At 40.8% G+C, this 27,863-nt stretch overlaps 6 protein-coding genes across 9 annotated transcripts; all 6 read left to right on the top strand.

Annotated features, from left to right (window-relative positions):
* Positions 1-365: 365 nt before the first annotated feature.
* On the top strand, positions 366-5,301 carry LOC109633534 (RNA-binding protein 24-like). The gene is made up of 4 exons (XM_020093487.2): positions 366-701; positions 924-1,047; positions 1,621-1,675; positions 4,217-5,301. Exons 1-4 carry the CDS (start codon positions 534-536, stop codon positions 4,575-4,577), a joined length of 708 nt encoding a protein of 235 aa, XP_019949046.1. The 5' UTR covers positions 366-533; the 3' UTR covers positions 4,578-5,301.
* Positions 5,302-7,736: 2,435 nt separating this feature from the next.
* grinab (glutamate receptor, ionotropic, N-methyl D-aspartate-associated protein 1b (glutamate binding)) lies at positions 7,737-12,761 on the top strand. 2 transcript variants are annotated; one of them, XM_020093427.2, is made up of 7 exons: positions 7,737-8,238; positions 9,049-9,510; positions 9,609-9,712; positions 10,124-10,324; positions 10,582-10,710; positions 10,809-10,952; positions 11,938-12,761. In XM_020093427.2, the coding sequence occupies exons 2-7, from the start codon at positions 9,087-9,089 to the stop codon at positions 12,088-12,090; spliced, it is 1,155 nt and encodes a 384-aa protein (XP_019948986.2). In that variant the 5' UTR covers positions 7,737-8,238; positions 9,049-9,086; the 3' UTR covers positions 12,091-12,761. The 2 variants fall into 2 exon arrangements, with proteins under 2 accessions (XP_019948986.2, XP_019948987.2); XM_020093428.2 differs by having other exon boundaries at positions 8,082-8,660.
* A 22-nt stretch (positions 12,762-12,783) lies between these two features.
* Positions 12,784-14,904, top strand: LOC109633507 (speriolin-like protein). The gene is made up of 4 exons (XM_020093429.2): positions 12,784-13,081; positions 13,794-14,006; positions 14,105-14,223; positions 14,428-14,904. Exons 1-4 carry the CDS (start codon positions 12,922-12,924, stop codon positions 14,758-14,760), a joined length of 825 nt encoding a protein of 274 aa, XP_019948988.2. The 5' UTR covers positions 12,784-12,921; the 3' UTR covers positions 14,761-14,904.
* A 798-nt stretch (positions 14,905-15,702) lies between these two features.
* Positions 15,703-19,945, top strand: smpd5 (sphingomyelin phosphodiesterase 5). 3 transcript variants are annotated; one of them, XM_020093507.2, is made up of 8 exons: positions 15,703-15,888; positions 17,097-18,323; positions 18,442-18,517; positions 18,624-18,764; positions 18,877-18,966; positions 19,063-19,126; positions 19,235-19,394; positions 19,546-19,945. In XM_020093507.2, exons 2-8 carry the CDS (start codon positions 17,202-17,204, stop codon positions 19,663-19,665), a joined length of 1,773 nt encoding a protein of 590 aa, XP_019949066.1. In that variant the 5' UTR covers positions 15,703-15,888; positions 17,097-17,201; the 3' UTR covers positions 19,666-19,945. The 3 variants fall into 3 exon arrangements, 2 of the variants coding, with proteins under 2 accessions (XP_019949066.1, XP_019949067.1); XM_020093508.2 differs by having other exon boundaries at positions 15,718-16,084; XR_011245975.1 differs by having other exon boundaries at positions 15,723-15,888; positions 18,624-18,712.
* A 671-nt stretch (positions 19,946-20,616) lies between these two features.
* Positions 20,617-22,136, top strand: malsu1 (mitochondrial assembly of ribosomal large subunit 1). The gene is made up of 4 exons (XM_020093510.2): positions 20,617-20,994; positions 21,253-21,428; positions 21,511-21,592; positions 21,683-22,136. Exons 1-4 carry the CDS (start codon positions 20,697-20,699, stop codon positions 21,835-21,837), a joined length of 711 nt encoding a protein of 236 aa, XP_019949069.1. The 5' UTR covers positions 20,617-20,696; the 3' UTR covers positions 21,838-22,136.
* Positions 22,137-25,877: 3,741 nt separating this feature from the next.
* Positions 25,878-27,415, top strand: LOC109633166 (peptide YY-like). Its single transcript, XM_020092807.2, has 4 exons — positions 25,878-26,013; positions 26,200-26,382; positions 26,467-26,556; positions 27,047-27,415. Coding segments are annotated over exons 1-4 (300 nt in total). The 5' UTR covers positions 25,878-26,011; the 3' UTR covers positions 27,072-27,415.
* The last annotated feature ends 448 nt before the right edge of the window (positions 27,416-27,863 follow it).

Genomic DNA, 27,863 nt, shown 5'->3' with positions numbered 1-27,863 from the left:
TTTGAGAAATGAAAACATTTATAAATGAATGACATTTAAAAAATCTAATGAATTGGAAAAAAAATGAAAGTTTTCAAGGGGTTTGCATTTTTATTTTTTGCAAAGCTCCTGCCAGCACTGATGTGCAATCTCATGTTGTCTGTTTCCTGTGTGTGGTAACAAACCACGTGGTCCTGAACATCCCTCTCCAACGAGGCTTGACCCACATCTGTTGCTCACTTTATTAGAAACATGAGCCAATGAAGGGGGCTGGTGGGGGGGGGTCTCTGCCCCTGTCTGAGCAGCTGTGTGACAGTGGGTTGGCGGAACCCAGTGTGGTGGTCTGAGTCTGGGTGGAGTCAAGTGTCTGAGTCTCATTCTGACAACAGGTGTCCTCCTCCTCCTCCTCCTCCTGCACCGTCACATTACCGGAGATCCGCCTGTCCGCTCCCCACACTCTCCCATTGACCCACCGCTGCTGCTGCTGCTCCTCTCACCTCCTTCTCTTCCCTTCATCTCAGCTGCAAACCTCCAGGAATCCACTCACACACACGATGCACTCTGCTCAGAAAGACACCACCTTCACCAAGATCTTCGTTGGGGGTCTCCCTTATCACACCACCGACTCCAGCCTCAGGAAGTACTTCGAGGTGTTCGGGGACATCGAGGAGGCGGTGGTCATCACTGACCGGCAGACTGGCAAATCCAGGGGTTATGGATTCGTAAGTGACCGAGATCAAGTCGAGTTGTGGAGTTGTTAAAGTTGCTTGAACAACAGTCTGAAGCAAGAGTCTGCTCTGTGAGAATTAAGTGTTGTTGTTAGTGGGGCAGACTTGGAAGTGCAGCTACATGACAGCACATGTCCTCTGTTTTTTTTATCCTGTGGCCAAACTTGTGTAGTGAGAGCCTCCAACCATGTTGAAAAACCATGTTGTTTCCTGTAGGTGACCATGGCAGACCGGGCCTCCGCCGACCGAGCCTGCAAGGACCCCAACCCCATCATAGACGGGAGGAAAGCCAATGTGAACCTGGCCTACCTGGGGGCCAAGCCCAGGGTCATACAGCCAGGTGAGGGTCCCACACAGACTTCTATCACTGCTCCGATAATTTGAATACCTCCGCCAAGGCCCAGCAGTCCATTTTTCAGCTGCAACAAATTTCACACACGCATAGGAATCAGTCCCCTAAATTGTTTTAACAAGATCCTTGAATTATTCCTGTGGAAAAGAGTGAAAACGTTTGATATTGCATTGTTAAAGAAAGTCAAAGGAAAACTCCTGGACCCTGATGCAGATCTGAACCAAAATTGAATGGATTCTTCTCTGACCCATACTGCATCCTTCCACCAAGTTTTGTGATAATCGGTTTCTTCGTTTTTGTGTAATCTTGGTTACAAACAGACAGGGGTGAAAACATAACCAGAAGTAGACACAAGTATAACTTAGAGTAAGAAGATCTTGATATTTGGAGAATACACGCTTCCTGTAGAAGGACATCTTTGGTTATGGTTTTGTTTTCTTAGAAAGGAGGTGTAGTTCTGTTAAGGACAAGTCCCCTTTTCTTGAAGGTCCTCTCCACTGCATTTAAAACAATTTGACCATTACAATTTTAAACCGAATAAAAAATGTGTTTTTGTTCCAGGCTTTGCATTTGGCGTTCCTCAGATCCACCCGGCGTTCATCCAAAGACCTTATGGGTGAGTTAACCTGCAGAACATCCACTTCTCTCACAAAATCCTCTGTTTAAAATGCTACAGAACTGCCTTTCATGACCTTTTATATGTTTGTTATTGTTGTAAACTTTTAATCATCACTGCCTCCACCTTCTTAATGCTGAATGAGGACATGTGAGTGTTGATGTGTGCTCCTCTGCTTGGCGTTGACTGTGAAGGAACTTTTTGTTTTGTCCTCAGCCACTTACAGGACTTGACTTCATGTTGTCCATCTCTCTCTGATCTGACAGGCTCGCTAACGGTTAAAATAGCTGATGAGGGGGACAGGATGGTTTGAGGAATAGCTGAGTCTGCATTGGGCAGAGCGCTAAAGTGTTACCTGTATACATACACAAACGAACTGAAATGGTGACTAGATGCATGGAAGTCTTCTGTTGTTGTTGTTTTCAGTTTTCCATAGTACATAGACTGGTGTGTGCCTTGTGTTCAGTATGATGTGGTGTTCAGCTTAACTGTGTGCTCATTCCTACTTGCAGTGGGGTGCAAGAGTTTTTTTTTGTGCAGACTTTGTGAGTTTTGATAGGAGGTCGTGTAACTCTGCGATGGGGTGTTGATTCTTTTTCCCTTTTTAAAAAAAAAAAAAAAAAAGATTTGATTTGTGCTTTAGCCTGTTTTTATTTCCTCCTCCCCGTTTGATTTATTTTAGTTAACATCGTTTGATTGTGTTTTGTTGTCAAAAAGGGGCTGACGATCACTCGGTGTGTTTGTAATTCCCTCAAAAAATGTTTATCCCCTTCAACAAAACAAACACTGGCTTGCATGTGGGAGTTGTTTTTTTGTTTTCTTACCCATGATGCTGTGTTTTCTTTTCTTTTATTAACCCACTGCTTTCACTTGTAGCTTAAATGTACAGGTACATGAAAACAGCATATTAATGCATTTTTCTTATCACTCCAGTGAAGCAAATATTAAAATGTTAAATTTCATTTATTTTGGCTCAAGGGTTATCAGACTCTGTATTAACCAATTTTAAATGTTAAATGTATGTGATGTGTTATTTGGCTTTGCCATGAGCAAAAAAAAAAAAAAAGTCCTTACAGACAAGTTTGAGTTGACTGCTCTGTAGGTTGGAGACAGAGATCTTAGCCGGCCTCTCAGGCAGCAGCTGTCGGCCGCAGCGATCTCCATGGCCTCTCAAATTCAGATGGAAAAAAGGAGTCACTCGGCAGCGCTGTTAATAATGTATGGCACAGACGGGGCCGCTCGGCCGTGCACAACAGGTGGAGCGAGCCATGTGCCCGTGGAGCCTTTTGGTTATGTGCTGGGGATTACCCATGTGTCCTGGTGATTTACAAAGCATCTTTATTTAGCTGTGAACTCGCAGCAACACAAAATGTTCGCCCCTGCTCTTTCAATAGACTTCAGTCAGCTGCTCGTGTGCCCTTTTTGCACTTGAAACTGATATTAAAACAAGGACAAATCGCAAAGAACGCATAACAGCACGTTTTTGTATGTGATAGTATTGACGAACAAAAAAACTTTTCCTACTATCAACATGCAGCTTCAGTACAAAGACTTTTAGCTTTCATTAACAGCATCCCACTTCTTGAACAGCCTCCTATCTGACATTAAATATGATCAGGGAAGTCATTGAGACAGTGGAGGACTGCAGGCGGCCATTACAGTCGACGAGCTGCCTGCCATGTGTTTGTGAAGGAAAAGATCAGCTTGTCCTTTGGAGATGACAAGGGGAGCAAAAAATAGCATGCTACCAGCCTCCCTTGTCAGTCAAGCTGGTGTGTGTTTGTGTGGGGGTGTATGTCAGTAAGAGGGGGAGGGGGACACTCGTCTATGGACAGATATAACAGTTTCACACCTGCTCCTCAGTATATTTTACTGAGGGCGGACTTTAACCCAAGTTTAAAGTGGGACCAAATTTACCCAGAGACCCAGGCTTGTATTTATCCATTTATACCCTGCTCTATATTCACAGTATTGCTCTTCCAATGGAAATCTCCTACTCTGCACTATTTTCTCCTTTAAAACATGTTTCTGTTTGGTTGACTCAGCAGCTACACCCACAGCACTGCAATCATTTATTTTAAAGACACAGATATCATATATGGACCTATTAACATGTGTGGGCATGCCTGTATGTGTGGTGTTGGTGTGGCAGTACGTGGACAGAATACTGTCCACTTCTTATCTTGATATGTTGTGGTGTTGTGCGATGAGCTCGCATTTTGTCACATCCAGTTTTCAGTGAAACATTGGGTGCAGAGCTGGGCTGTGTCTTCTCTTTAATGCCTCACTGTGTTTCAGATTCAGGTGCTTTATTCAAATTAAAAGCTGCGCTTGAGTTTCTGTTGTGGTTTTGCTGCTTCCTTAACTTTTCATTTCTAGCCAGGGTTTTTCGGTTGTTAATGAATGGATTTGCTGTGTTCTGAGGACTGGATTGATGTATTTGTGGCGCCTGCTTTTCAGTTTTCCAGAATTTAGTTTCAGTGACGGACAGATGAGCGGCTGTGGTTCTGCTCTGACCCTGCGTGTCTTTGTGTCCTACAGGATCCCTGCTCACTACGTGTATCCTCAGGCCTTTGTCCAGCCCAGTGTGATGATCCCTCATGTCCAATCCTCTGCTGCTACAGCGACAGCTGCTGCAGCCGCCACTTCCCCGTACCTTGACTATACCGGAGCGACATACGCTCAGTATTCTGCGGCTGCCACCGCTGCCGCCGCTGCAGCTGCCTATGAGCAGTATCCCTATGCAGCCTCACCAGCACCAACGAGCTACATGACCTCAGCAGGGTATGGGTATGCTGTGCAACAGCCACTCGCCACTGCTGCCACCCCAGGAGCTGCTGCTGCGGCTGCGGCCTTCAGCCAGTACCAGCCCCAGCAGCTGCAGACAGACCGCATGCAGTAAAAGCATGAAAACTACCTGACAAGAGGAAAGCAGGGGCGGTCAACTCCATATGAGGAGGTCAAAGGTCAGAGGGGGAAGACAGTAGAAGCTGAATGATGGTTTTCAGTCCCAGGTTTTATCTTATCAATCCTTCTACCAAAGAGCCTGAAGAAAATCACCAAAAACGTGGAGACAAATGAGAAATTACTGTATATTTTATTCAGGCAGCAACAGTATTTTGCCACTATTGAATATGAATATTTAATATTTATATTTAGCTAAATAATGTTTAATGTTAATTGAAGCACACTCACTGGACCTCATGTCAACCATTTCTTGATTTTGTGTATATTTATATATTTAAGTGGAATTTGTATAAAATTCAGAATTACATTTATGTCTTATAATCAGGTTTCCTCCCCACCAAAAACAAAGACATACACACACTCACACATGAGAACATGTGTTACGTCATCATGCAGTTTTCAGTATTTCATAGATTTGGACCAGTATTTTTGTTTGGTAAAGATATGCAGACATTGATAGAGATATTTTCGTAGGATTTTCTCTTGTTTAAGAATTGTTTGGAGTGAGACATTAGTTCCTTCTGAAATGTCTTTTCTTGATAGTATATAGGACAAAATGCTGCAGTGACTGAAGCTGGTGAAAGCACTCACTTCTCTTTCCTTCAAATTGCACCTCAACCAAACTCAGCAGAAGGGAAGAAACATCGTTGAATGTGAATCTTTCATTTTGAAAAAGAAAAAAAAAACTATTTCATCACGTGCCTTTTAAATTATGCTATTTATGTATTTATTATGGAGCCTTACAGTAAAAATAAACCCTTTATTATTTGTGTATTAGTATGAAGCCTCCTGTAGAACATGTCACACACGTGCTGCTGCATTTCTCATGATCAAGCGCACTTGTGAATAAGAATGTCTGAACTTGGCTTCACTGTGCTATACTGTGTATAAAGAACAAATATGTGTGGAAACGTAGCAATAACTCCAAAGCTTTTTTTTTCCTGTTTCCTGTCGATTTAATGTTGTCTAAAATATATCTTTAATTCTTTATTGTCGCTTTTTATACTTGACCAGTTTGATAAAGGACAGTGTGACAGCTGTTAACTTTTTAAATTTCTTTTCTTTTTTTCCTTTTTTTTTTACATTTGATGTCTTTTGACATTAAATGTCTTCTATCACAAGGGCTTCACTTGTTGCACCTTGTAATCTGTGTAATGCATGACTCAAAACCAATGCAAACATTGAATTTGTGAAATAAAAGGAAATGTACCTTCAACTGTGTTTTTATTGATTGTTCTATGATGGTCACAGTTGTGGATATGAATACAGAACAGTAGCAGATGGTAAATGTATACAAGGCATGTAAACCTTAGAGTATTCATGCAGAGTTAACATCCTCTAATGTTCTGTTATGAGCTCTCTGTGTATAGTGAGGCCGCAGATGAGTCGAAGGACCAACTAATAATGAATTAATTCGAAATAAGTATGTCTGATGCCTCTATTTATTTATTTTTTAAATCAATGCAGATGTTTATGGAGCATGAATCCAGTCTCCAAACTATAAAGATGAGAGGTCCCTCGATACACCACCATCGAACACTTAAATCTTTATAATTTGATAAAAATTACATTTGTTGAGCTGAAGCATAAACTGTACATGACAATGGAGGACATGACGGCTCCTAAAAGTGAAGCCAAATCTCAATTGCTGGCTGGCTGCAGTATAAGTCATAAACCCTGCCTCATCCATGTTAGCAGATGGGACATGGAACAAACTGAAAAGTCAAAGTACAAGTCAACTAAATTTCTCAAATATGGTTTCTGTCATTTCAGGTCATTCTATTCACACTGGTGTGTGTATTGAGTTTTAATGAGTTATTCGATGTTATATTAACGAGGTGAAACCGATGATTGACAGCTGAGACTGACTCACAATTGGTGGAGAGCATTTATTGGCGGGACCTTGATACCACAGCTCCTTCCCCCGTTACTACTGTGCAGACTCTGGCTCTGAATGACATCACTGGTACAAGATGGCAGCGTTCATTTCCCGGGACATTTTGGCTTTATTTCTGGATAGTGACACACTCATCTCAGTGTCCTCTGCTGTTTGAGAGACCCCATAAGATCCGATTCCCCGTCTCGTTCACCTGTTGCAATCACTCACCACAGTTTGCACGACTCATGTTACTGTACAGCTGTGAGGACACCTGTGTAATGTGACCTGGAGAACAACAGAGGAGCAGAAAGACAGACAGCTGCACGGCCTATTGGTCCAGTTTGACAGATGCTGTTTGGTGACTGTCACCCAGAGCTGTGGCAAGGACGCTGGAGGTGGGGGGGTGCTGAGGAGGCTGCAGCACCTCATACTGTTAAGGAGTATAACTACAGGAGGGGAAAAGTTTATTTTGGTAGTTTTATTTCAATTAATTTTCTCAAGTAAGACTTTAGAAAATAGTGTAGTTTGAACAGTCAGTGTATTTTCTGTTTTGCATATTTGATGGACAAATGTAGAATGTAACGTAGATAGGTTGATTCAACATCTGATGGAGAATAAACCTGGATTTTGTATGTGAACTATCCACAGCTGATTTTCTTATGCAAAATGCAAATTCAACAGGCAAAAGTCCTTTTGAAAAAAAAAGATAAATAAAGTGAATCATATTCAAATGAGCTAGTAAAACTATTTGAATTATTGATCAATAGAAATAAAGATTGTGGATGCATTATTATGCCCAGGGAGGTGCATTAAAACACCCTGCCTCACTCCACGTCGAAATCAGTACGTTTACATGACGTTAAACAAAAACGATTCTGTAATATACCGGGGCAGCTTTGAAATAATCAGAGAAGAAAAACGGAACCATCCTTCCACTGTCACTTTGTGTGTGAAATTCTGTTGGAATGTGAAATGTTCTAAAAACAAGTGTAAACTGTTGATCCATTAAATTAACACTAAAATCGCGACTACTGCGTTGATGCACTTTATTTATACGAAGCCATGATACGAACTCACTCTCCTTCCTGGTCCGTTGGTTAGTGTTGGTGAATGGCAATTTCTGCCGCACATTTACGCAAATAACTTTCGAGTTTAGTTACGCATTCACCGTGTAAGAGAGCTGCGTTCATGTGCTGTCGGAGTTGGTGCACTTCCGGGTTTCCAACCACCCCAAAAAAATGCGTTCACGTCAATGTCCCCGACATAAACACGATGTGGGCCATTGACATAAATCAAAGCTCCAATATGTCCAGAATAGCGCTGAATAACATGTAATTGTCTCATCTCGATCAAACACGGATGCTTCAAACAGTCAGCATTGCGTATTTCAGTGTAGTCTAAGAAACAAAAAGACGAAATTGTTTTTGTTTCTCAAGTAAATTCATTGTATCTTACACGACCAAGTGTTATCACAAAAACCTTAAATAGTTGTCATGTGTGGTGAATTCTCTCGGGTTGTTTCCATCTGACCGGTGCGACTTGAACGCGACGTGACATTCCGCAGCCTGGGGGCGGTGACGGGGGGGGCTGTTTCCTGGCAGTCGGTGAGAAGCAAGAAGACAAAAAGAAAAAAACACATGTACATCAAAGTGTGAGAGGGTAACACGCTCAATAACAGAGAGAGTCACCCGGGATCGAACCTGTGACTGCCAGGAACGTGAGTAGCATTCACAGACTCCAGCTGTGCTAACGTTGTTGGGTTTTTCATCGCGTTTTCATTGAGCTAACGTTGTTGTTAGCAGCTCGTGTTGTGACGTCAAAAGAGCCTTGTTCCCTGTTCTCTGTCTGGTTATTAATCGCTGGTGGTTGTTTAGCATCGATGACACAGTTGGATGAGGATTATTTGGGCTGACTGTCCGTTCCTTTGGCTTAAAGTGGAATTTGTGGCCTTCGTCCAGTCGCTGATTCTCTCTCGTGCCGGGGAACCTCAGGGAAATGGATGCAGCCCATCGGTGGACTTTTAAACGGCCATTAGCAGGAAGCTATCCCCAGTTAGCATGAAGCTAAAGATGGGGTCAGGTGGAGCATCCTTCATCAGACAGTGGTGGTTGTGAGGGACAAGAGTAGACTCAGTTAAAGGTATGAAGAAATCTATGACAATCTGAAAACAGTCCTCACTTCCTCCCTGGTGGAATATAACAGGCCCTTTCCACAGAGGACATGTGGTCACTGTATAATTCAATGAATCACTGGGTGGTTTGAATACAATAATTGAATACATTAGTCCGGAGCTTTCCTGCTGTGAGGAGTCTAATTGTCTGCTGTGAAAACAAACATAATTAATGGAGTTGGTGGGTTTCAAACCTTCATTCAAGCTTCATTTTGGTGGCTGGACAAAAAACACAGGTTCACATGTGTCATGATGCCAGTCGTTGTTTATTCCGTGGGCTTCTAACACCTGTAGTCATCTAATCAATGCTGTTTATTTCCCCCTGACAACCTTTCATGCAACCTTTATGTTTTTCAGAGCTATACCAATAGTCCCGCTGCAGATCCACACCAGAGATGACCACCGAGAAGATCGAATACACCCCCCTCCAAGGGGGACCCTCTCCACCTTTTCTCTCGGGGCAGCCTGCACTCTCGGGGCAGCCTGCACTCTCGGGGCAGCCTGCACTCCCAGGGCAGCCTGCACTCCCTGCTGCGTTTGACATGAACATGCCCTGCCCAAACATGTTCGGAGGCCCTGCTCCTGGCGGCCTTCCTTTCCCTCCACCGACTGCCTTTGGACCAGGCGTAGTTGGAGGCTTTGGGGCGGCCACAAACCCCCAAGGCGGCATAGGATATGGCTTCAATCCGTCTTTTTCGCCATACTCTCCACCAGGCCAGGAAAATCCTTCATCTTTGCCGTATTCTCCACCAGGTTATGGCAAACCATCAGCTTCACCATATTCTCCACCAGTCCAGAGCTTCAATGCAAACTTTGATGGTTAGTATTGCTAACATTGTGGTATTTTTAAAAAAATGTGGAATTAGATTCGCAGCATTATTTAATCAAATTGATGTTTCTGCTTGGTGCCTTTTCAGATGGTGATTTCCCCAACCAGGACGACCCACCCCCCTTCCACGAGAATCAAGACTTTGATTTTGGATTAGACAACAAAACCATCAGACGAGCTTTCATTCGAAAGGTAAGGAAACGGAGTGGTAAAATCATATATATATACAATGCTGCAAAGTCCTTCAAGTTTAAAATGTAAGTAAATATTAATGTTAAGATGTTTTTTTGTTTTTTCGCATCCGGACATTGATTTAAATAAATCGCAAATGCATTCAGTGATAAACAATCATAAGATCCTCTATTGTTAAAGAAAAATGTATTCCCAGAATTTGCATGAAGATCATATTTAGCAAGTCGCCAAACCTTCCACTGTATTTCATTGAAATCTATTTTTGACGTGTCCTCCTGACAAGCATCAGAAAAACAAACACACAGTATAACCCAATCTTCATGGGGGGGGTTGATCCTAATTACTGATGATTAGGATTTATTGGTAGGGATGTCTTGTTTCTGCTGCCTATTAATTCACTCTTCATTCCAGGTTTTCTTGGTGTTAACTGCTCAGCTGATGGTGACATTTGCCTTTGTGGCTGTCTTCACCTTTGTGGACGAAGTCAAGGTGTTTGTTCTGGTGAACACCTGGACCTACATGGCCGCCTACGCTGTGTTCTTTGTGTCCGTTTGTGTGATCAGCTGCTGTGGGAGCGTACGCCGGAGACACCCTTGGAACCTGGTTGCATTGGTATGTCTGCTCAGACTTTGTTTTTCCAAGAACAGGAAACGAAGAGGGGAGGAGTTAAGGCACAGGAAATGAGGCACTATCGGATCAAATTTTGTCTTGGGTGGGGGGGGAATCAAAAGTTTAATTTCTATAAGACTTTGTATTAATCATGGAATTAATTGATAAATACAGCCTCACAAATAACTGTTGTAACCTGGAATTGATCAGTAAGTCATGCCTTGAACTTGCACCTCATCAGATGTGTGTGTTGTTTTCAGTCCATCCTGACCCTGAGTATGTCCTACATGGTGGGAATGATCGCCAGCTTCCACCAGACCGACTCAGTAATCATGGCAGTGGGCATCACAGCGGTTGTGTGCTTCACAGTGGTCATCTTCTCTCTGCAGGTGTGTATCTGTCAGTCCCTGCCTCGTGTGTGTATGTTTTGTACATCGTTCACATCCTGATATTCAAGTAACTTGTCATTCTTGGCTTCTTCCCTCAGACCAAGTACGACTTCACTTCCTGTCATGGCGTGCTTTTCGTCTGTTTAATTGTCTTGATCTTCTTCGGCATCCTCTGCATCTTCATCCGTGACAGGATTCTGCACATTGTGTATGCTGGACTGGGAGCTTTGCTTTTCACCTGTGTAAGTGCAAACGGTTTTCTCTGCTGTTTCCTGTTAGTGGTAAGAGAGAGCAGAGAGTATTGTCTTTGTTAAGCATGACATCAAAGCATTATTGTGTGGAAGGTTTCCTGGGTATTGAAACTTTTTAATTTAGAGCCGTAACCTCTGGTGTGACCTGAAGAAAAGTTGAAGGGATGATGGTGATTGAAAAGCTCATAACCGCTGCAGCAGTAGTTTAATTTTTGACTAAAAGTCTTGGATGATACCTATTGGCACAGTTTTGTGGCAGTTTACCAAATAAAAGTTTACATCAAATTTTCAAAATAAAAAAACTTAAAAATTTGCATGCTACTAAACCCAGGTACAAGTTCCACAGACAAACGTTTTCATAGTATTCATCAATACTTAGATGACGATTAGCCCGATAATGATGCTCAGGAGGTTTGTTCATCAAACCTTGAAATGAATTTAAACAATCTCGGATGATGACAAATAATTCTCTGGGGCCATGGCTAATATTTTGTGACATCCAGCGTAGACCAGCTTTTTTGATCAAAACAAACTGTTTGTCTCTGGGCTACCGAAGCCTGCTCCTTGCCTCCACATTCTGCATATTCAGCATCTGGATAGGGATTACATTCAAGTTACACTTCAAGTTGTGTTGCTTTATCAGTGCCTACAATATTTTGCACCAAAGTCACCAGTTGATCACAGCTCGGCTCCGCAGCATTGAAAATTCAATTCAAAACATTCTGCCACGATGTGTCCTCAATTTAAGTCGGTTTTTACCAGTATTAATAACTATACGTGTTTTTCTGTGAGATCTTTATAATACTGAGTAACAAGATTGTGTTTCTGGACAGACATATTATTGCTGTTAAGTAGTAAAACTTTAATTTCCCCTTCAAATGGAGACCACAGGACATGGATAGGAGTAGATATTGTTTTTTCTATATCTTTAGCTTTTTGGACAATGTGAAAATGACCCACTGTGAATTTCTTACAGTTCTTGGCGGTCGACACCCAGCTGCTGCTTGGCAACAAGGAACTGGCCCTGAGTCCGGAGGAATACATCTTTGCTGCTCTCACGCTGTACACAGACATCATCAACATCTTCCTCTATATTCTTGCCATCATTGGACGAGCAAGAGGGGGCTGAGCAGGAGGAACTCAATAGCTTTGAGTTCATGTATAAAAGTGAATTCCTATAATCATTTTATTTTGGCTTGTAGTGTGCATTGATCACATAGTTGGATATTTCTTTGCTTAACCCTGTGCAAATATTTTTCTTTAATGATAATATAGATTTTATATGTTGTAATTTGGGGGGGTTATGAGGTATATGTCCTGTGGTACAAAACTTCATTTTGATTTGGAAAATAATTTCTTTTGCTGTATGAAAATTGACAAGATGGTCACAGCTCAAACTTCCTTGCTTATTCCAGTGCTTTTGCCTGTATCACACAGTCTTTATCAGCAGGAGGTGACTCTCTACATGCATCCTTAGTAGCAGTTATATCATCTATTGCAGCTTTAGGAAAAATCTAGTAAATGAATCTTGTATCCAGATTGTTCTTTTGCCAGAGTCAAGAAGAAACGTTAATACTTAACCTATGAACCAAAACCTATGAAAACTGCTAATGTTGTATTGTATTGGATGAAACAAGCTCCTGAGCTTGAGTCTTTCTCTGCTGCGACCCAAAACAAGTCCAACCACTACCAGCTGTGTGATGTGATGCGGTTGAAATGTTACATGCACTGAGTTGGGACACCTATTTCCAATGTAAAGGAAAAAACTTTTCATAGTTAAATATGAAGATGCTTTTCAAACCCTGATCTCTGTCTTTTGTTATGACTGAAAGAATCTTGTCAGAATCACACCCCAACAGAGAATTCTGTTTTGATTTGAAATATGATATCACATGATTCAGTCAGTGTCAAGGAAGATTTGAGAGCTTGTGGCTGCTGGTCTTAAACTGCGAACCTCAAAATGGACCTGGAGCAAACCGCCAATTTGTTGCTGTCAAAAAAAGAACAGCTGCTAAAGGAGAATGAGCAGCTGAAGTCGCTGTTAAGTGTAGTTAAGGAAAATGTTGACCTGAGAGCCAGGATGCAGAGCTTCAACAATGATAATCTGGAGGCGTCATCAGGTATTGTTCTTCTTTGCCACTAGATGGCAGCTAAAGTTAGAGAGTTGTGTAGTGTCAAAGAAATGTATTAAATTATTTTTCTTGTTGTAAAAGTTACAACAAGAAAAAGAATGAGGTTTAAAATACAATTTTGAGTTGAATAAGCTGAGTTCAGTAGGATTTCTGGTTGCCTTCATTTTTAAAAGTGATATGCATTTTTTCATTTCTTAGGTCATGAGATTTCCTTTTTCTGTGACATTTAGTAATATAAGCATGTACAAGTATAGGCTAACATCTTTGTGGGTTCATCTGCAACATTTGAAAATATCAGTTGTAGACTGATCCAAACTGTTTTCATAACACAATTCAGGAGATTCAGATTTTCAAAAATAAATCCCTTGACTTGATATCAGAAATATAAAAGTAAAATGAGGGATTCTTATCAAATTAAGGAACAATTTCTATATTTTGAGCTATTTACTAAAAAGTACATTTACACATTTTCTTCTTTTAAATTTTAGAGTAAATGTATTAGTACAGTGTTTCTTGTACAAGTATCAATGTCAGTAAACATTCAAATCATTGGATATACTACAATCTAAAATGTTTTGTTTTTTTCAAATTTGGTGGAGTAGGGAACCCCTTTTTTTAAATCATCAAAAAAAATGATGTTATTGCATTTTCTGTTTACCTCAGACAAGACCAGAACAATAACTGGATTTCTTGTCATCAGTTTGCTTCCTGCCAGGAAGAAATCCCTCCACTCTGTTGAAAACCACCCTCGATGAGAGGCATTTCAGAAAAGACTTAGATCAGACCAAACTCCAACAGGAGCGTCGAACCTCGTCCCCCACCGACTTCTGGTCTTTCATCCAAAACTCGGCTCACGCAGACACATGTGAGAGGTCTCACAGCGGCCAGGCTGATGTGGCTCTTGAGGGCAACGGTGAGTGATGCTTATTTGAAGATGTTTAAGTACTAGTAGTGTTGCCAAAAAAGAAACGTTTGATTAGTTTGAATAATTTTATTTATTTGCTGTTGCAGCCAGGATCCTGGGAGAGATTGTTTTACAACTGGACAGGAGGATTCTGTCTCATGTCTTCCAGGGCCACAGGAGGCTTTATGGTTTCACAGTGCAGAACATACCAGACAAGATCATAGAGGTAAGAAAACCCTTCAATGTAGTTTAAGTGTTTAAATTGAGACCTCTGTCCGTTTTGACACACTAGTCTATAGGTAAGACATCAAATCTCAACAAAGTTTTAATTGTAATTTATTTCATTATCATTTAATTTAGAAAAACAATACTCACAACATTCCACTGTCGTGATGCAGAGGGAACTCAAGCCTCTCTTCCTCTCTTGTAGGTTAGCACAAATCCACTGATGGGGAAGGTGGATAAAGGTTATCAGCTTCACCTCACTCAGAGGTATGATGACCTCATGGAGCAGTTGAATCAGCTCGGTTACAAGAAGACACTTCACCCTCAATTCTCTGAATTCATCATCAACACTTACGGGATCCTGAAGGGGAGGTCTGGAGAATTCAGAACTCAGCCAGTGGGCTACAACAACCCGGAGACTCTGAAGATGCTCATAATGACCACTGCTCCGATAAAACTTCAGGAGAACCTGCAGCTGCTGCTCAAATGTCTCTGCAACATGGCCAAGAACGACAAAAAGCCTCTTCTTCTCTGGTAGACATGAGTGTAATCAGATTTACAAGCTTGCACCATCCACAAATTAGAAATAAACATTGGTAAATGGCATGAGAAGATACATTTTATAATTGTTATACTTTGCAACCTGTAATAAAACATCTAACCATGCAGTAATCAAAAATATCTTGGGCCAGTATAATTTCTTAATGTGCGAAAGAAAGAATTGCCACACTGATGTCTGGTAAGTATAAAGGATGTACTGTACACACCACGACGTGGATCATAAGATACAGCTTCATGAATGAGTTTCTTAAGGGTCTGGTTATCACATTGAACTGCCATTTTGTTTCTGATGATGCTAATCCAGAGATGTGGTGGAGAGTTCAGGAACCAAATCACAAAATACATTATCTCAAGGTATTTTACATCATAACAAGACCTTCAAAATATTATAGAGAAACCCAACCGTTCCCACGACGAGGACCGTGAAGAGAGATAACTCCTGTTTAACAGGAAGAAACGTCCAGGAGGTGGGTGGAGGAAGAGGAGAGAGAGGAGAGAGAGAGACCAGGGACAGTTGTACAGTGTCTTATTTAAGCTCTGTCTGGTTGTTGAAAATAATGAAATGAATAATAGTGATACTGATGCTGATGATATCAGCTCCTCTTAGTAATAATAATGATAATAATAATGCTGATATAAATAATTAAGGTAGAAATAGTATATAATACTAATAATAATTAGTATTATAATAATGCAGATATAAATATGGTAGAAGTAGATTATAATAATCTGATCAGTCACCTGCAAAACGGGGGGGGGGGATAGAGAAAACACAAAGGTATTACTACAGTATTACTTTACTAACAGCAGTACTATTAGTACTGATACTATTTCTACTACACTCTGCGGGTTCAGATCTCGTATCAGGTCGCCGCAGGTGAGGTCACGTGACAGTCGGGCTCGGCTCCATGACAACTCCATTAGGGTGTGGCTTAACGTTGTGATGATCGTCTGAGCTGACAGAGGCTTCACACTCACGTTGTTTTTATCATTGTCATTGTTTACAGGCTGCATACAAACAGATTAGCAGTTTGAACATGTGACATGTTAAATGTAACACACATGAGCTGCGTGTGCTGCACTCAGCGTCTGTCCCGGCTCTAAGGTAAGAAGACCACCACAGGCTGACGTGTTAGCTGGGTGTTTTCTAAGCTAGCTAGCGACGGGACAGGTGACAGCTTTCATTCGCGATAACGCACATGTACGCGAGACGCTTTTCCAGGACGTGTAAAGTGAGATCGTTCAGGAGCCATGTGCTGCGGCCGCTCAGCGACTTGTTGCGGCCACACACCGACGTTAACGTGGGTCTGAATGAAGTGTGTGTGGGTCGTTGTATTAAGTGAAACTGTTAGCTTAGCATACCTGCACACAGGCGTGTCACGGCTCCTCTAAACTACCTGTGCGAGTGTGGAGTGGACACAGAGACACACACAGCTCACTTCCCCTTCATTACTAATAGATGGATCACACGGTGGTGGACTTGATAGTAGTCTGATTTGAATGGGGGGGGGGGGGGTTCACACTTGTTTTCACTGTGAAGTCTATCGTTAGTGTCCAGACTCTCAGACTGCACAACACAGCTCCTCCTGCCTAATTCTCAAATCTATAGTTCAAGAAAGAGCTGCTGCACATTTTGGTTCACCGTATATTACAAATAATTGGACGTTGATCCCTGTCTTCATATTGCACATTTTGAAAAACACACAACTTTGTATATATATTATTACTATTTGTATTCAAATTTTTATTCGTATTAAATTTTCCCCTTGCGCTGCTACTTCCTTTTGCTGCTGTATCGATTGTGAATTTCCTCTACATCTTATTGTAGCCAGTATAACTTTGTGAAGGCATTATTCAATGAATCATTATCATTACAAGTTAAGAACATATCTGCTCTAGGTTTTCCCTTTGATACACCCAATGCCTTGGTGCGGTATAATCAAGAAATGTACAAACACATAAAGGTGTGGTGTTTTGTGGCGTTTCCTCGCTGTCTTCATTTTGCCAGTGGTTAGCAGCAGCACTGTGCAGATGGTGACAGCAGGATTATACGCAGTTCACACACTGTTTTTCTCTTTGCTCTTTATATGTGATTATTACGTATTGCATAAGTGTGCAGTTAAGCCAGTCTTATCTTCCCTGTGCCTCTGACTATCCTGCATTCATGTCAGTGCAGTTGTCAGTCGCCTTATGTTTTCCTCAACTGCGTGTCCAGGCATGAAGTCAGTATGAGATCCTCGCTGTACTTGTGTGTATGGAAGAAAGAGCAGAGCCATGTTGTAACAATTAAAATTTCTTTTTCTTTGTTTTTAGTGTCCAGTGACGTCCACGAAGGAGAATCTTTCCACAGGAATGAAGCTTGTACGGGAAGTCCCTATGTAGTTCAACCTGATTGCAGCTTAGAGAAGGTGCAGAGGCATGGCCCTGCAGGTGTCTCCCTTTCCTAATGGCTTTGTTGCAGGCCTCCATGCCGTGGGATGGGCATTCATCCTGCCTTGTTTCTGGTTTCTTGATCGCCTCATCGCCGTGTGCAAGTCCACCACCGTGGAGCGAACACAGAGACTGGAGCAGGAATGCTACCTTCACCCACTCAAGGTCTTTTTTGGCTCCATTATCTTCTTCATTCTTTTTCTCGTAACAGCCCCCTTGGCCCTCCTGGGCTTTATGCTCTGGGCTCCCCTCCAGGCCTGCCGCAGACCCTTCTACTACCACAGAGAGACACCGTCCTCACCAGAGAGTGAGACACACAGGGGCTTCGAGCTGGTAGGAAAGGCATCATTTGGTTTCGCCACAGCCAATCTGTGTCTTTTGCCTGATAGCCTGGCTCGCTTTAACAACCTTGGACACACTCAACAAAGGGCAACCACCATTGGTCAGCGCATTGTGCACGGTGTGTGTCGACCTCACATCCGCATCTTTGTAGATTCCCCCAGCAGCTGTGGCACTCTCAGCCCCTCTGGCAGCATACTCCCCACGGGTAACTCATCTTCATATGGGGCTACAGATAGACAGGCGCAACCCTCCGTGAATCACCATCCAGACTCAAACGAAGGACATGCTTCTATCCCAATGACTGACAGCTACGTGGTTTGTGTGCCTTGTGATGATACAGAAGAGCCCTCGACTGAGTCGCCCTCCCCTCTCCTCAATTCCAACCAGAACTCCAACCAGCAGGGGCGAACTGGTCACCGGAGCGCTCCCCGAGCTTTGCTCTCTCAGGGTCTCCGTCAGCAGGACGATGTACCTTGGGAGGTCTCGTCATTGTTTCCAGCCAACGTGGACATACTTTGCCTGGAGGAAGTGTTCGATAAGAGAGCTGCAAAGAAACTCACCGAGGCACTAAGACCCATGTTTGGACACATATTGTACGACATCGGTGTGTATGCCTGCCAGCCACCTTGCAGCTGTTCCTCTTTCAAGTTCTTCAACAGTGGACTGTTTCTAGCCAGCCGATTCCCAGTGCTCGAAGCCCAGTACCACTGCTTTCCCAACAGCCGTGGGGAAGACGCACTGGCTGCTAAGGGCCTCCTTTCTACTAAGGTAACTCTATCAGTTGCTGATGTTATCATTTTTGTTCATTCATATTAGTCAGTCAGGATTTTGCAATACTCTTAAAATGGTGAAAATATGATGCAGTGATGGTTTTTGACATTTGCAGGTGCTAATTGGTCAGAATAAGAATCAGAAGAAAGTGGTCGGCTATTTTAACTGCACACACCTTCATGCACCAGAGGGCAAGTCACATTTTTTTCTGATTCGGTCTTTTCATGTTGATAAAATATTTGGCAGCTTCTCATTAGGAAACACACTTATGAAAGCTTTTGTGTGATCTCTTATCAGGTGAAGGGGAAATTCGCTGCGAGCAGTTGAACATGGTGACCAAGTGGATCGGTGACTTTCAAGCTGCCAACAGAGACCCTGATGAGGAGGTTGTTTTTGATGTGCTCTGTGGTGATTTCAACTTTGACAACTGCTCACCTGGTGTGTCTGTGTCTCTGACCATTTTCTATGTTTTGTTGATAATATTTCTTGAAAGCATCTTCACTACATTTCTTTAGTATTTATGTATTTAAATGTTTTATTGTTTTTGTAGATGACACTCTGGAACAGAATCATTGTCTGTTTGAGGAATACAGAGATCCTTGCAGGGCAGGGCCGGGAAAAGAGAAGCCCTGGGTCATTGGTTTGTAGCATTTCAATCAATTAAACTACAGTATATGCTCTAAATCTATACTTTATGTTGACATGTGTAGGGTAATGTGATGATTTTCCTCCAAAGGTACTTTACTGGAGCAGCCCACGCTGTATGAAGACGAAATAAATACCCCAGAGAATCTACAGAGGTTAACTCACTTTCTGTAGCTTGTCACCAATACTGTAATGTGACCAGGACTCCTCATTTACTTTATTAACATGAAGCTCTGCTCTGTCTTCTCTCTGTTTCTGTGCAGAACTTTGGAAAGTGAAGAGGTGAGAAAGCAGTTCATCTCCCCACCTGTCCCGGGAGAGGGCTGTCCACTGGTTTACCCTGAAAGTGGCCAGCCGTGGATCGGACGTCGAATCGACTACATCCTGTTCCGTGAAAGCTCCATTTCAAGACAATGCCGAACAGTACGTGTCCCTGTGTGTTTCTACTCTTATTTTACTCAGTCCTCTTTTTCTTCTCCATTGTTTGTCTCCTGGAAATTACAATTCGGTCAGCTCTTAAAACATCAGTTATCTCCAAACATCATTGAAACCTTTAACTCTTTTTGTCTCGTAGGAAATTGAAGAGGTGACCTTTATAACGCAGCTGGCTGGCCTTACAGACCATATTCCTGTGGGCTTGAGACTGAACGTAATGATGGACTATGACTGTGTGGATGAATCAGGGCTAACATGAGCACAGCTTCACATTCACACAAAAGGGAACAAAATGTGCTAACATGTACATTATGTTTTGTTTACATACTTGAATTTGAGATTTCACTGACGATATACTGACCAATGATATTATACCTCAGGTGAAATTGATATGGGTTTATTAAAATTTTATAATGTAGATAATTTTATGCATTAAGGCTCTTTCAGGCCAGAGGTATTGTTTTTTTAAAACAATATATTTTAAAGCTTTTTCCATTCATTCCTTTTCCTACAGAAATAAATCCCGAGAATGAATTTTACACTGAGTATGTATCTTTTGATTTGTCATCAGTTATGAGCATCATTTTATTTAAGTTTCATTTGTGTGGTGCAAACTCACGAGATATATCTGAAGGTGCTTTACACATAGAAACCTTACCGATCCCACAATGAGCAAACATGTTGGCAGCAGTGGAGAGATCAGTGGAGATATTTACCACAAGAAACTCTACAACCATAGTGACTGTCATATTAAAGTGAAATTACAAAGAAATCTGCTGCTCAGAGATTATTCAAAAGGAAGGATGCACTAGCACAGCCAGAGGATTTGAGTACTTCAGTATTTCAATATCCTGCCACTTTATACTTCTACCACGCTACAATTCATTACTTCTTGATTCAAATCATTTATTTGATAGATTATGAGGTCTTTTGCAGATTCAGATTAATAATACAAGATATAATAAAATAATATTTTCTACGACTACAAATTCATTTCTATATGTACAGATTCATCGGGTGCTCAGCTGTTTTGCACAAAAAAAACCCTGTATTGAAATGAGGAAATGAGGGTTGAATGTATAATCCTGCCTTTTGAAATGCAGTATTTACAAATCACCAGTTTGAAATCTGAGGTCATAACCTCTGCGGTCGATAGGGTGTGCTCTTCTATATTTCAAGCAAGCCCCAGAAACCAGCAAAGAAGCCGCACGAACCAATCAAAAGCCAAGGACGGACATCGCTTCCTGTTTACATGTTAGCCCTCGACAGACGCGTTCATTGAATACAATCATGAGTGTTTTCAGCGGATGCAGGAAACTGGTGTCGTCTGTGTTTCAAAGAAGCGTTTTACTGGAACGAAGTGGTGTTTGTAGAAACGTCTTCAGAGAACAGAGTCACAGTCTGTGTTTCACTCGACGCTTTCCACCGAGTTCAGCCTCACGTCAGCAGCGACCTCATGTTTTCACCTGTCAACCAAACACGAGGAGATGCTCCTCAGAGGCCAACAGTCAAAACAGCGATTCAGAGAAGCAGACTGAGGTTTCTCTAGAGGAATCACACGAGAGTCACGGTGACAGCAGAGCCCCGGGTAGGTACCTACTTATAAGTGGATTAACAGATCAATACAATTATAAATACGGTTTATTAAATGTTCAAAACAGCAATATTTCGAATAACGTATTCATCCATTGAATGGATATTGACAATGTGTTGAGGTAATCCAGCTGAGCTGCATTGCTTTCATTAATGCTTCAACAGTGGGTGAGAAAAGATCTGTTGTTGTGCCTCAGCCACATTCACTGCTTGAATATTGTCACACAAACTGTTTCCTCTTTGTTTTCTCCAGGACCCTCAGACACGTTCACTCTTGATGTGCTGGTGTCTCTGCTGCGTCAGGAAAATGCAGCAGACATCTGTGTAATTAAAGTTCCAGACCAGATCAAATATGCCGAGTACTTCATTGTCGTCAGTGGAACATCCCAGAGGCACCTCCGGGCAATGGCACTTTATGCCATCAAAGTGGTAATGTTGTTTTTCTCTTTGTTACTGCTCATATGTGCAAACTCTATTTGTTTTTAAAACTCAACATGTTGTTTTCCTCTAGTACAAGTTTCTGAAAAAAGATGGTGATCCAAATGTGAAGACAGAAGGGAAGGATGCAGAGGACTGGATGTGTATTGACTTTGGTATATAAAACTCAAAGATTGGTTAAAGACTGGTTATGTTAACTGGTGTCTGTTAGTGTAGTTTCTAACCTCCATTTCTCTTCACCTCAGGTAATATGGTTGTTCACTTTATGCTGCCAGAGGCCAGAGAACTGTACGAACTAGAGAAGCTCTGGACACTCCGCAGCTACGATGAACAGCTGAGGAAGATGCCTGTTGAGAAGCTTCCAGAAGACTTCATCTATGATGTTGACGTCACAAAGTGACAACACAAGAAATCATCCATTCATAGGCTTAATTTAATTAGAATGTTGGGATAATTGTTTCCCATCTCTGTGGTATTTTTGACATGTTTATTAACTTGGGACAATGAAACACATTTTGCATGAACAGATCTCTAATGCATCAGCTGAACTGTAGAGTTACTACCCCATCAAATTGATTAATTTTTGACTATTTTTCATATTAGAGTTTTTTTTAATGTATTTCATGTGTTTCATATTCCTTGAGTCTGCTTCAGAAAACATGTTTAAGTTGATGGAAAAAATAAATTATTTTTATACTATTCTAGTTTTCTTTAAATTATTCTCTGAAAATGTCCTGAATGAACACACACGATCAATTCTGTAGATTTCTTAGAATTTCTGCTGCTAGGACTCCAGCTTTGTCCTTCAGCTGCAGACTATTGGAGCCATATTAACATTTGAGCCAACTTTATCTGGAAAAACTATTAAAATCCTTGAGTACAGTTGATAAAAAATACTTTAGACATTAAAAATGATCGCAGTAAATTCTAAACACATCGAACTTTAATGCACAGGAATAAAAGAAGGCTCATGAAATGGAAATATTCAAGAAAACCACCAGAACTTCAAAGTGCCCCTAAAGCACATTCATTTCAATGCACTCCATCACCTTCCACTTGTGAGCTCAATCCACTGAGCAGTTTGTTGTCTGCAAAACTTTAAAAAACCTTTTCCAAAGAGGAGATAATGTGGGGTTAACAAAACAAGCCACAACACTTCATGCTTTCAAGCAGAAATATGTGTCATGATGTGCATTCACTCTTCACCTACATGTGCTGAAAGATTGCTCAGTAAATTGATCACATAAGGTCAGTCAGCACTTATGAAACTCAGAGCCTCTACAGTCTGCAACTGTGCAGTCTAAGAATGTTTTCAAATTATTGCAGACAAATATTTTTGTGGAGAATCAGCCTGAACCAAACCCTGAAAGATACTACATGAAAGCAGTCAGAGCATAATCACACACACACACACACACACACACACACACACACACACACACACACACACACACACACACACACACACACACACACACACACTCTCTCCTTGTAAGTGACCATTCCGTTCCATTGAGCTGCTGTGGGTCCGGCACGATCAGGGCATTAGCTAAATGTGAAAATGTAATGAAGCAGGAGATGCCCACACAGAGTCTGACAGGACCTGGTGTTTGAATGTTTCTGTGCCTGTTGAGTTTACACTTAATATGGTCTGGAATTTAAGACCAAGACTCTCACTAATGTTCATATGAACACACAATCAAGGCCATTTAAATTGCACAATTTACATTCTAATTTGTATATAATGGTTGCACATGAGTAAAATCATAGAAAACCAGCGCCAGCCTTTGCCTTAGACCTTTTGTTCCCCAAACTGTGTTAAAACAACTACTTTCTAGTAGATAAGCAAATCACATAGTGGGAAAATTGAAAGGGGTGAAAAAAAGATTAATTCTGTTACTGTGGCTAATGATCTCATTAAGCATTCAGCCATTTCACCAGCTCTTGTGCAGCCGTTATGAACATGCGGGAGTTGATATGCTCCATGATGGAGGAGATGGGAAAGAGGAGGGGGATTAATTGCCTCTTGCAAACAGCAGGAGCAGAGTTACACACTGAGCTACACAAGACATTTTGAGATGGTTCATATCCTTCCAATTGTTTTTGCTTAAATCAATAAAAACGTCTATCTTTTTTAATAAAATTGATTAACAGTAGCCTATAAAGGTAATGTTTTGTTACAGTGAGAAAAGTGCAAATTAATCTCCAGTATGCAGAGGACTGAGAATAAATCATTTATCTCATATAACACACAACCATGAGGGTTCAATGCCCAGTCAAACCACCCACCCTCTGTACTGATAGTGTTCTTATATTGTATCTGCAGTATAAGAAGTACAAGGACTAGAAGTGAGTATTTAGGTCCTTTGGTATCTGCCTGTGTGCAGCAGGTGGGCTGGAACCTGCCGTCTGTCTTTGGTTTTCTCTTGGCGGTCAGTGTTTATGAGGAATATTATCAGACGTGACACCTGAAGGGATCTCTGTGATTTAACCACCTGGTCAGTCCTCGTTTTTTTAGAAAGGTACAGTGCAGGCGGAAGTCTTCAAATGAGGTATTTAAAAAAACAGTGACTCCACAAAGCATATGATATTTGACACACAAGTTTTAGGATAGTTGAGTATAATTGTTATTGTACTGTTTATTTTTTTATTTTTGGAATCAAGAGTAAGCCCCTCATGTTTGACAGTTTTTTATAACTGGGTTTATAGTTCTTGATTCATGTTCCTTCTTATGAAAGTGTAATGTCTGACAAATTGTTTTTATGCTGTTGTACTCTGCCCTGTCCAATTTTATTAAAAAATCTGAATCTGGAAAAGAGACTGCTGTGTTGAAATCAAAGAAGATATTAAATTCTTAACTTCATTTCCAGTTTATTTTAATCAGATTAGCATTTTATTGGTTTGCTCTCCAGGGATTTTGAAGAATTCAAAAAGATAGCTTGGGTGTGACAGTCCTATCTAACAAAATCCTTCAAAACACCTTTTGCCAGATGCAATGAGTTCTTTTTGGCAAACAACATCTGGATGACCTGTGTATAACATACGGACTAAAAGTTTGAAACTCTTACGTTCTTTTCCTGAGTTCTCACATGACTGTCGTAGGAAACAACAGAACCAATTTACCGTCAAATTTCAGTAGAGTGCTCTTCAAAGAAAATAGTTGTCATTAAAGTCATCTCACCATTTATTGGGTAAAAGCTTTTTGTGCCCTCTATCAACTGGAATTGAAAGTTTAAAGGGTTTGTGCAATTTACTGGTGTTTCTTCTTGTGTGGTTGTTTGGCTGGTTTGGCTGAAATGGTCGAGTTATTGTTTTAAGTCAAATGTATGTCAGTCAGAAGAGTTAAAACAGAAGGTGTAAGGCCACTGTTTTCCCTTCATGTAGATATGATAAATGAGAAGTCATTTAAAAAGATAAAGTAAAAAGATTTACTTAAGAGTTTAAGACTTTTTCTGGCTAGAAAATACAGATATCAATGATAACATAGACTACAGCTGCCTTTTCTTTGTAATGGTTGGGCTTCATTTTATTTCAGATTAATGTTGAATTTACTGCATCTATGTTACACTTTTCTAGTCTAAACGATGCTGTTTACAGATGCTCCCTTTAGTAAATAGTGCTTGACATTATGGGCTGATAAGTGAGCTGAGAGCTGTTTTACAAGAGCACATCCTTTTCAACCCTGTGACACAATGAAAATTAACGCTTATTTTTCCAGTCAACATTTTCTCTTAATCTGCACATCTCCTTTCATTCACGTCAGGAGAGAAGTTAGAGCCTTTCTTTATATAAGACTGAATGCCAATACAAATGTTACTGTTTCCTAATGCAGAGCCCCTTCTGCTGATCTATTCAAACTAAAACGTAATCTTCATAAACACCTGCGGCATCCTCACATATTTCAATTTAATGTGAAAACAAAAAAACTAATCAGCCACTTCAAGTTGTGCATCATCAGTTTTAATGAAACTTTTCATGCTGGTTATGACTCATAAGTGGACGGTTCTAAGCTTTCTACTAAATATTTATTTCTGTAGAAAAAGGACAGAACATGTTATGATCAAGAATTTTCTTTTCCTACTTTCCAAACATATTCCTATATTCAACATGGCAAAACGAATAATTTAGAATAAAAAAACTACTCTGCAAATTGACATGAATCGATTATGTGGACCTCAGTGGATTTAAGTGTAATTAAACTAAGTGCTTGTTAAGGAATTGATCATGTTGTAAATGTGTGTTGACATAAATCTATAATAACTGAATCCTCAAAGCATGTTAACTCTTCATTTAAATTCTAATCAATCCCCAAATCTCTTTCTGTCTGTCCTTTGATTTTCCTTAGATCGACTGATGTGTTAAGTCCAGTATTTAGTAGAGTGGATGAGCAATTAGCCCTGAACCCATCTCAGGAGGCAGTAGATATTTCTCAGGAGTGACCTGTAAGTGAATGAAATGACCCTCCCTCCCCACTCGACACACACTCTATAAAACTGGGGTAACGTGAGGAATCTGACAGAGGTGCCTTGGACAGTGAGAAAACCGACCAGAGCGGCATTAAGTGTCAAGTTATAATGTAAGACAAATTTTTATTTCTCGGTTTGTCACAGAAATGTCACTTTCCTGCTTGGAAGTCAAAGAGTTCTTATGCATCTGAAATCTTTTATGGTTTGTGAACTCTGGGAGAATGATGTTGATATTGTGAAATTGTTGGTTAATAATTTTTTTACCCTGAATTGTTTTAATTTTCCCTGTGATCCAGGATTCGCTCGAGCACCGTGATGTCGCCAAGTGTACTGGCTCTCTGCCTGCTGGCTTGTATTCACTCTGGCATTAATGCATATCCAGTCAAGCCGACAATTCCCCGGGAAGGGGCAACACCTGAGGATCTTGCCAAATATTACTCTGCACTAAGACACTACATCAACCTCATTACAAGACAGAGGTTAGTACTTAAGTTTCTATACAACATTAAAGTACGTGCAAAGATGTATTTATGTGCTGATTTTTTTCATCATATAAATTATAGGTATGGGAAAAGAGACACTCCAGATACTGTATTTTCAGATGTGTTGGTAAGGGAGAGTGCAGAGAATATTCCAGGATACAACTATATCAGGTAAATCATTTTATTAGTATTATCTATTTTATCTTGAAATTACAATGCTTTGCTGCTTATTACACATTTTGTCAACAACCTCCCTGCACTGATATCCACTGGATTTTTTTATGTTGTATATTCCAATGTTAAGCTATATAATACAAACAATGTGATACTGAAAAAACATCCATACAATTTTGTGGAACGCTATTATATTCCTGTGAAGCTTGTGATATTGAGAAAATGTCCAATCAAAAGTGTTAATTGTAAAATACAATGATTTTTAGTTGTAGTTTTGGATTCTAATAATATTAAGTGTTGAGCATGATTATTTCTGTTAATGTGTGTCATTATTTAAATCCTATTTAATTTAATCTTCGGTGTTTTTTATTGCATGATTCTCTTGTGCTCTTTTTTAACTTTACTTTTTACCCATACATCCATATCCTTACATGGTTTTGATGCATGTCTAAAAAAACACTTTTTCACTGACGTCCTCATGTTACAGATACGATGGGTCACCACTGTGGTGATGCTGCTGGAGCCGTCAGACTGATCCCACAAAGCTGCTGCCTGTCTGTTACAGACATGAAATGAGGTTGTGTTGCATGGAAAAAACATTGTACAATAAAATGAGTTTGGTGTGTCATATTGCCAGTGTTACACTAAAAACACAGAGTAGACCTAGTTAGATTATGTGGTATTTATAGTGGAGGTTTGTTAAACAGTGTCTTGTGTCTTTCCCTGATGGACTAACAGTGCTCTCTACTGGTGAACTGGCATCTAAAGATTTGGACAATTTTTCAAATGGGACAAACACCTTGTAGTTCGTGTCTGCTGCTAATACTTTATTGGGGAATTGGGTTAAAATAAAAAATACAAATTGAATACATGAGAGTGTTTCATTTATTTCACTTGTTATATCAAAACCTGCTGAGATGCACCTGCACCCTGCCTGAACACAGATTAACCGTTTAATCCCATCAAGTGACCTGGATATATCAAATGCAAATCACGCAACGCTGAGTATTCGGTTAACTCTGTTATGACACCTGGTCCAAGCTTATGGTTCCTGTAACTATAGACGCTTTGAGGAAGCTTCATTGCAGCTGAAGAACCAGATTTGGTGAACAGAGGTACTGCTTGGTGCTTCATGTTGTCCTGCTGATGGGTTTTTACATATGATATTAGTTATTGCACACATGTGGGGGTATTATATGACATGCACTATTAACGGCAGCCAGATCTACAGTATATCCTCCTCATGTGGTAAGTGCATGTTGTTGACAAGGTGACATTAACTTCTTCTGTCAAAGCCAGATGAG

The sequence above is a fragment of the Paralichthys olivaceus genome, chromosome 13, assembly GCF_024713975.1.
Source record: "Paralichthys olivaceus isolate ysfri-2021 chromosome 13, ASM2471397v2, whole genome shotgun sequence".
Taxonomy (NCBI): domain Eukaryota; kingdom Metazoa; phylum Chordata; class Actinopteri; order Pleuronectiformes; family Paralichthyidae; genus Paralichthys; species Paralichthys olivaceus.
Note: the sequence above shows the minus strand (reverse complement) of the source record. Positions and strands in the feature narration are given on the sequence as shown.

Bases quoted from the DNA above. Each gene is read 5' to 3' on its own strand.
- LOC109633534 (XM_020093487.2), top strand. From the start codon at position 534: ATGCACTCTGCTCAGAAAGACACCACCTTCACCAAGATCTTCGTTGGG. The intron at 1,048-1,620 runs GTGAGGGTCCCA...TTTTTGTTCCAG, and splicing joins GCCCAGGGTCATACAGCCAG to GCTTTGCATTTGGCGTTCCT. The intron at 1,676-4,216 runs GTGAGTTAACCT...TGTGTCCTACAG, and splicing joins TTCATCCAAAGACCTTATGG to GATCCCTGCTCACTACGTGT.
- grinab (XM_020093427.2), top strand. From the start codon at position 9,087: ATGACCACCGAGAAGATCGAATACACCCCCCTCCAAGGGGGACCCTCT. The intron at 9,511-9,608 runs GTTAGTATTGCT...GTGCCTTTTCAG, and splicing joins CTTCAATGCAAACTTTGATG to ATGGTGATTTCCCCAACCAG. The intron at 10,325-10,581 runs GTATGTCTGCTC...TGTTGTTTTCAG, and splicing joins CTTGGAACCTGGTTGCATTG to TCCATCCTGACCCTGAGTAT.
- LOC109633507 (XM_020093429.2), top strand. From the start codon at position 12,922: ATGGACCTGGAGCAAACCGCCAATTTGTTGCTGTCAAAAAAAGAACAG. The intron at 14,007-14,104 runs GTGAGTGATGCT...TTGCTGTTGCAG, and splicing joins TGTGGCTCTTGAGGGCAACG to CCAGGATCCTGGGAGAGATT. The intron at 14,224-14,427 runs GTAAGAAAACCC...CCTCTCTTGTAG, and splicing joins TACCAGACAAGATCATAGAG to GTTAGCACAAATCCACTGAT.
- smpd5 (XM_020093507.2), top strand. From the start codon at position 17,202: ATGGCCCTGCAGGTGTCTCCCTTTCCTAATGGCTTTGTTGCAGGCCTC. The intron at 18,518-18,623 runs GCAAGTCACATT...ATCTCTTATCAG, and splicing joins ACACCTTCATGCACCAGAGG to GTGAAGGGGAAATTCGCTGC. The intron at 18,765-18,876 runs GTGTGTCTGTGT...TTGTTTTTGTAG, and splicing joins CTTTGACAACTGCTCACCTG to ATGACACTCTGGAACAGAAT.
- malsu1 (XM_020093510.2), top strand. From the start codon at position 20,697: ATGAGTGTTTTCAGCGGATGCAGGAAACTGGTGTCGTCTGTGTTTCAA. The intron at 21,429-21,510 runs GTAATGTTGTTT...GTTTTCCTCTAG, and splicing joins CACTTTATGCCATCAAAGTG to TACAAGTTTCTGAAAAAAGA. The intron at 21,593-21,682 runs GTATATAAAACT...TCTTCACCTCAG, and splicing joins CTGGATGTGTATTGACTTTG to GTAATATGGTTGTTCACTTT.
- LOC109633166 (XM_020092807.2), top strand. The intron at 26,383-26,466 runs GTTAGTACTTAA...TATAAATTATAG, and splicing joins AACCTCATTACAAGACAGAG to GTATGGGAAAAGAGACACTC. The intron at 26,557-27,046 runs GTAAATCATTTT...CTCATGTTACAG, and splicing joins CCAGGATACAACTATATCAG to ATACGATGGGTCACCACTGT.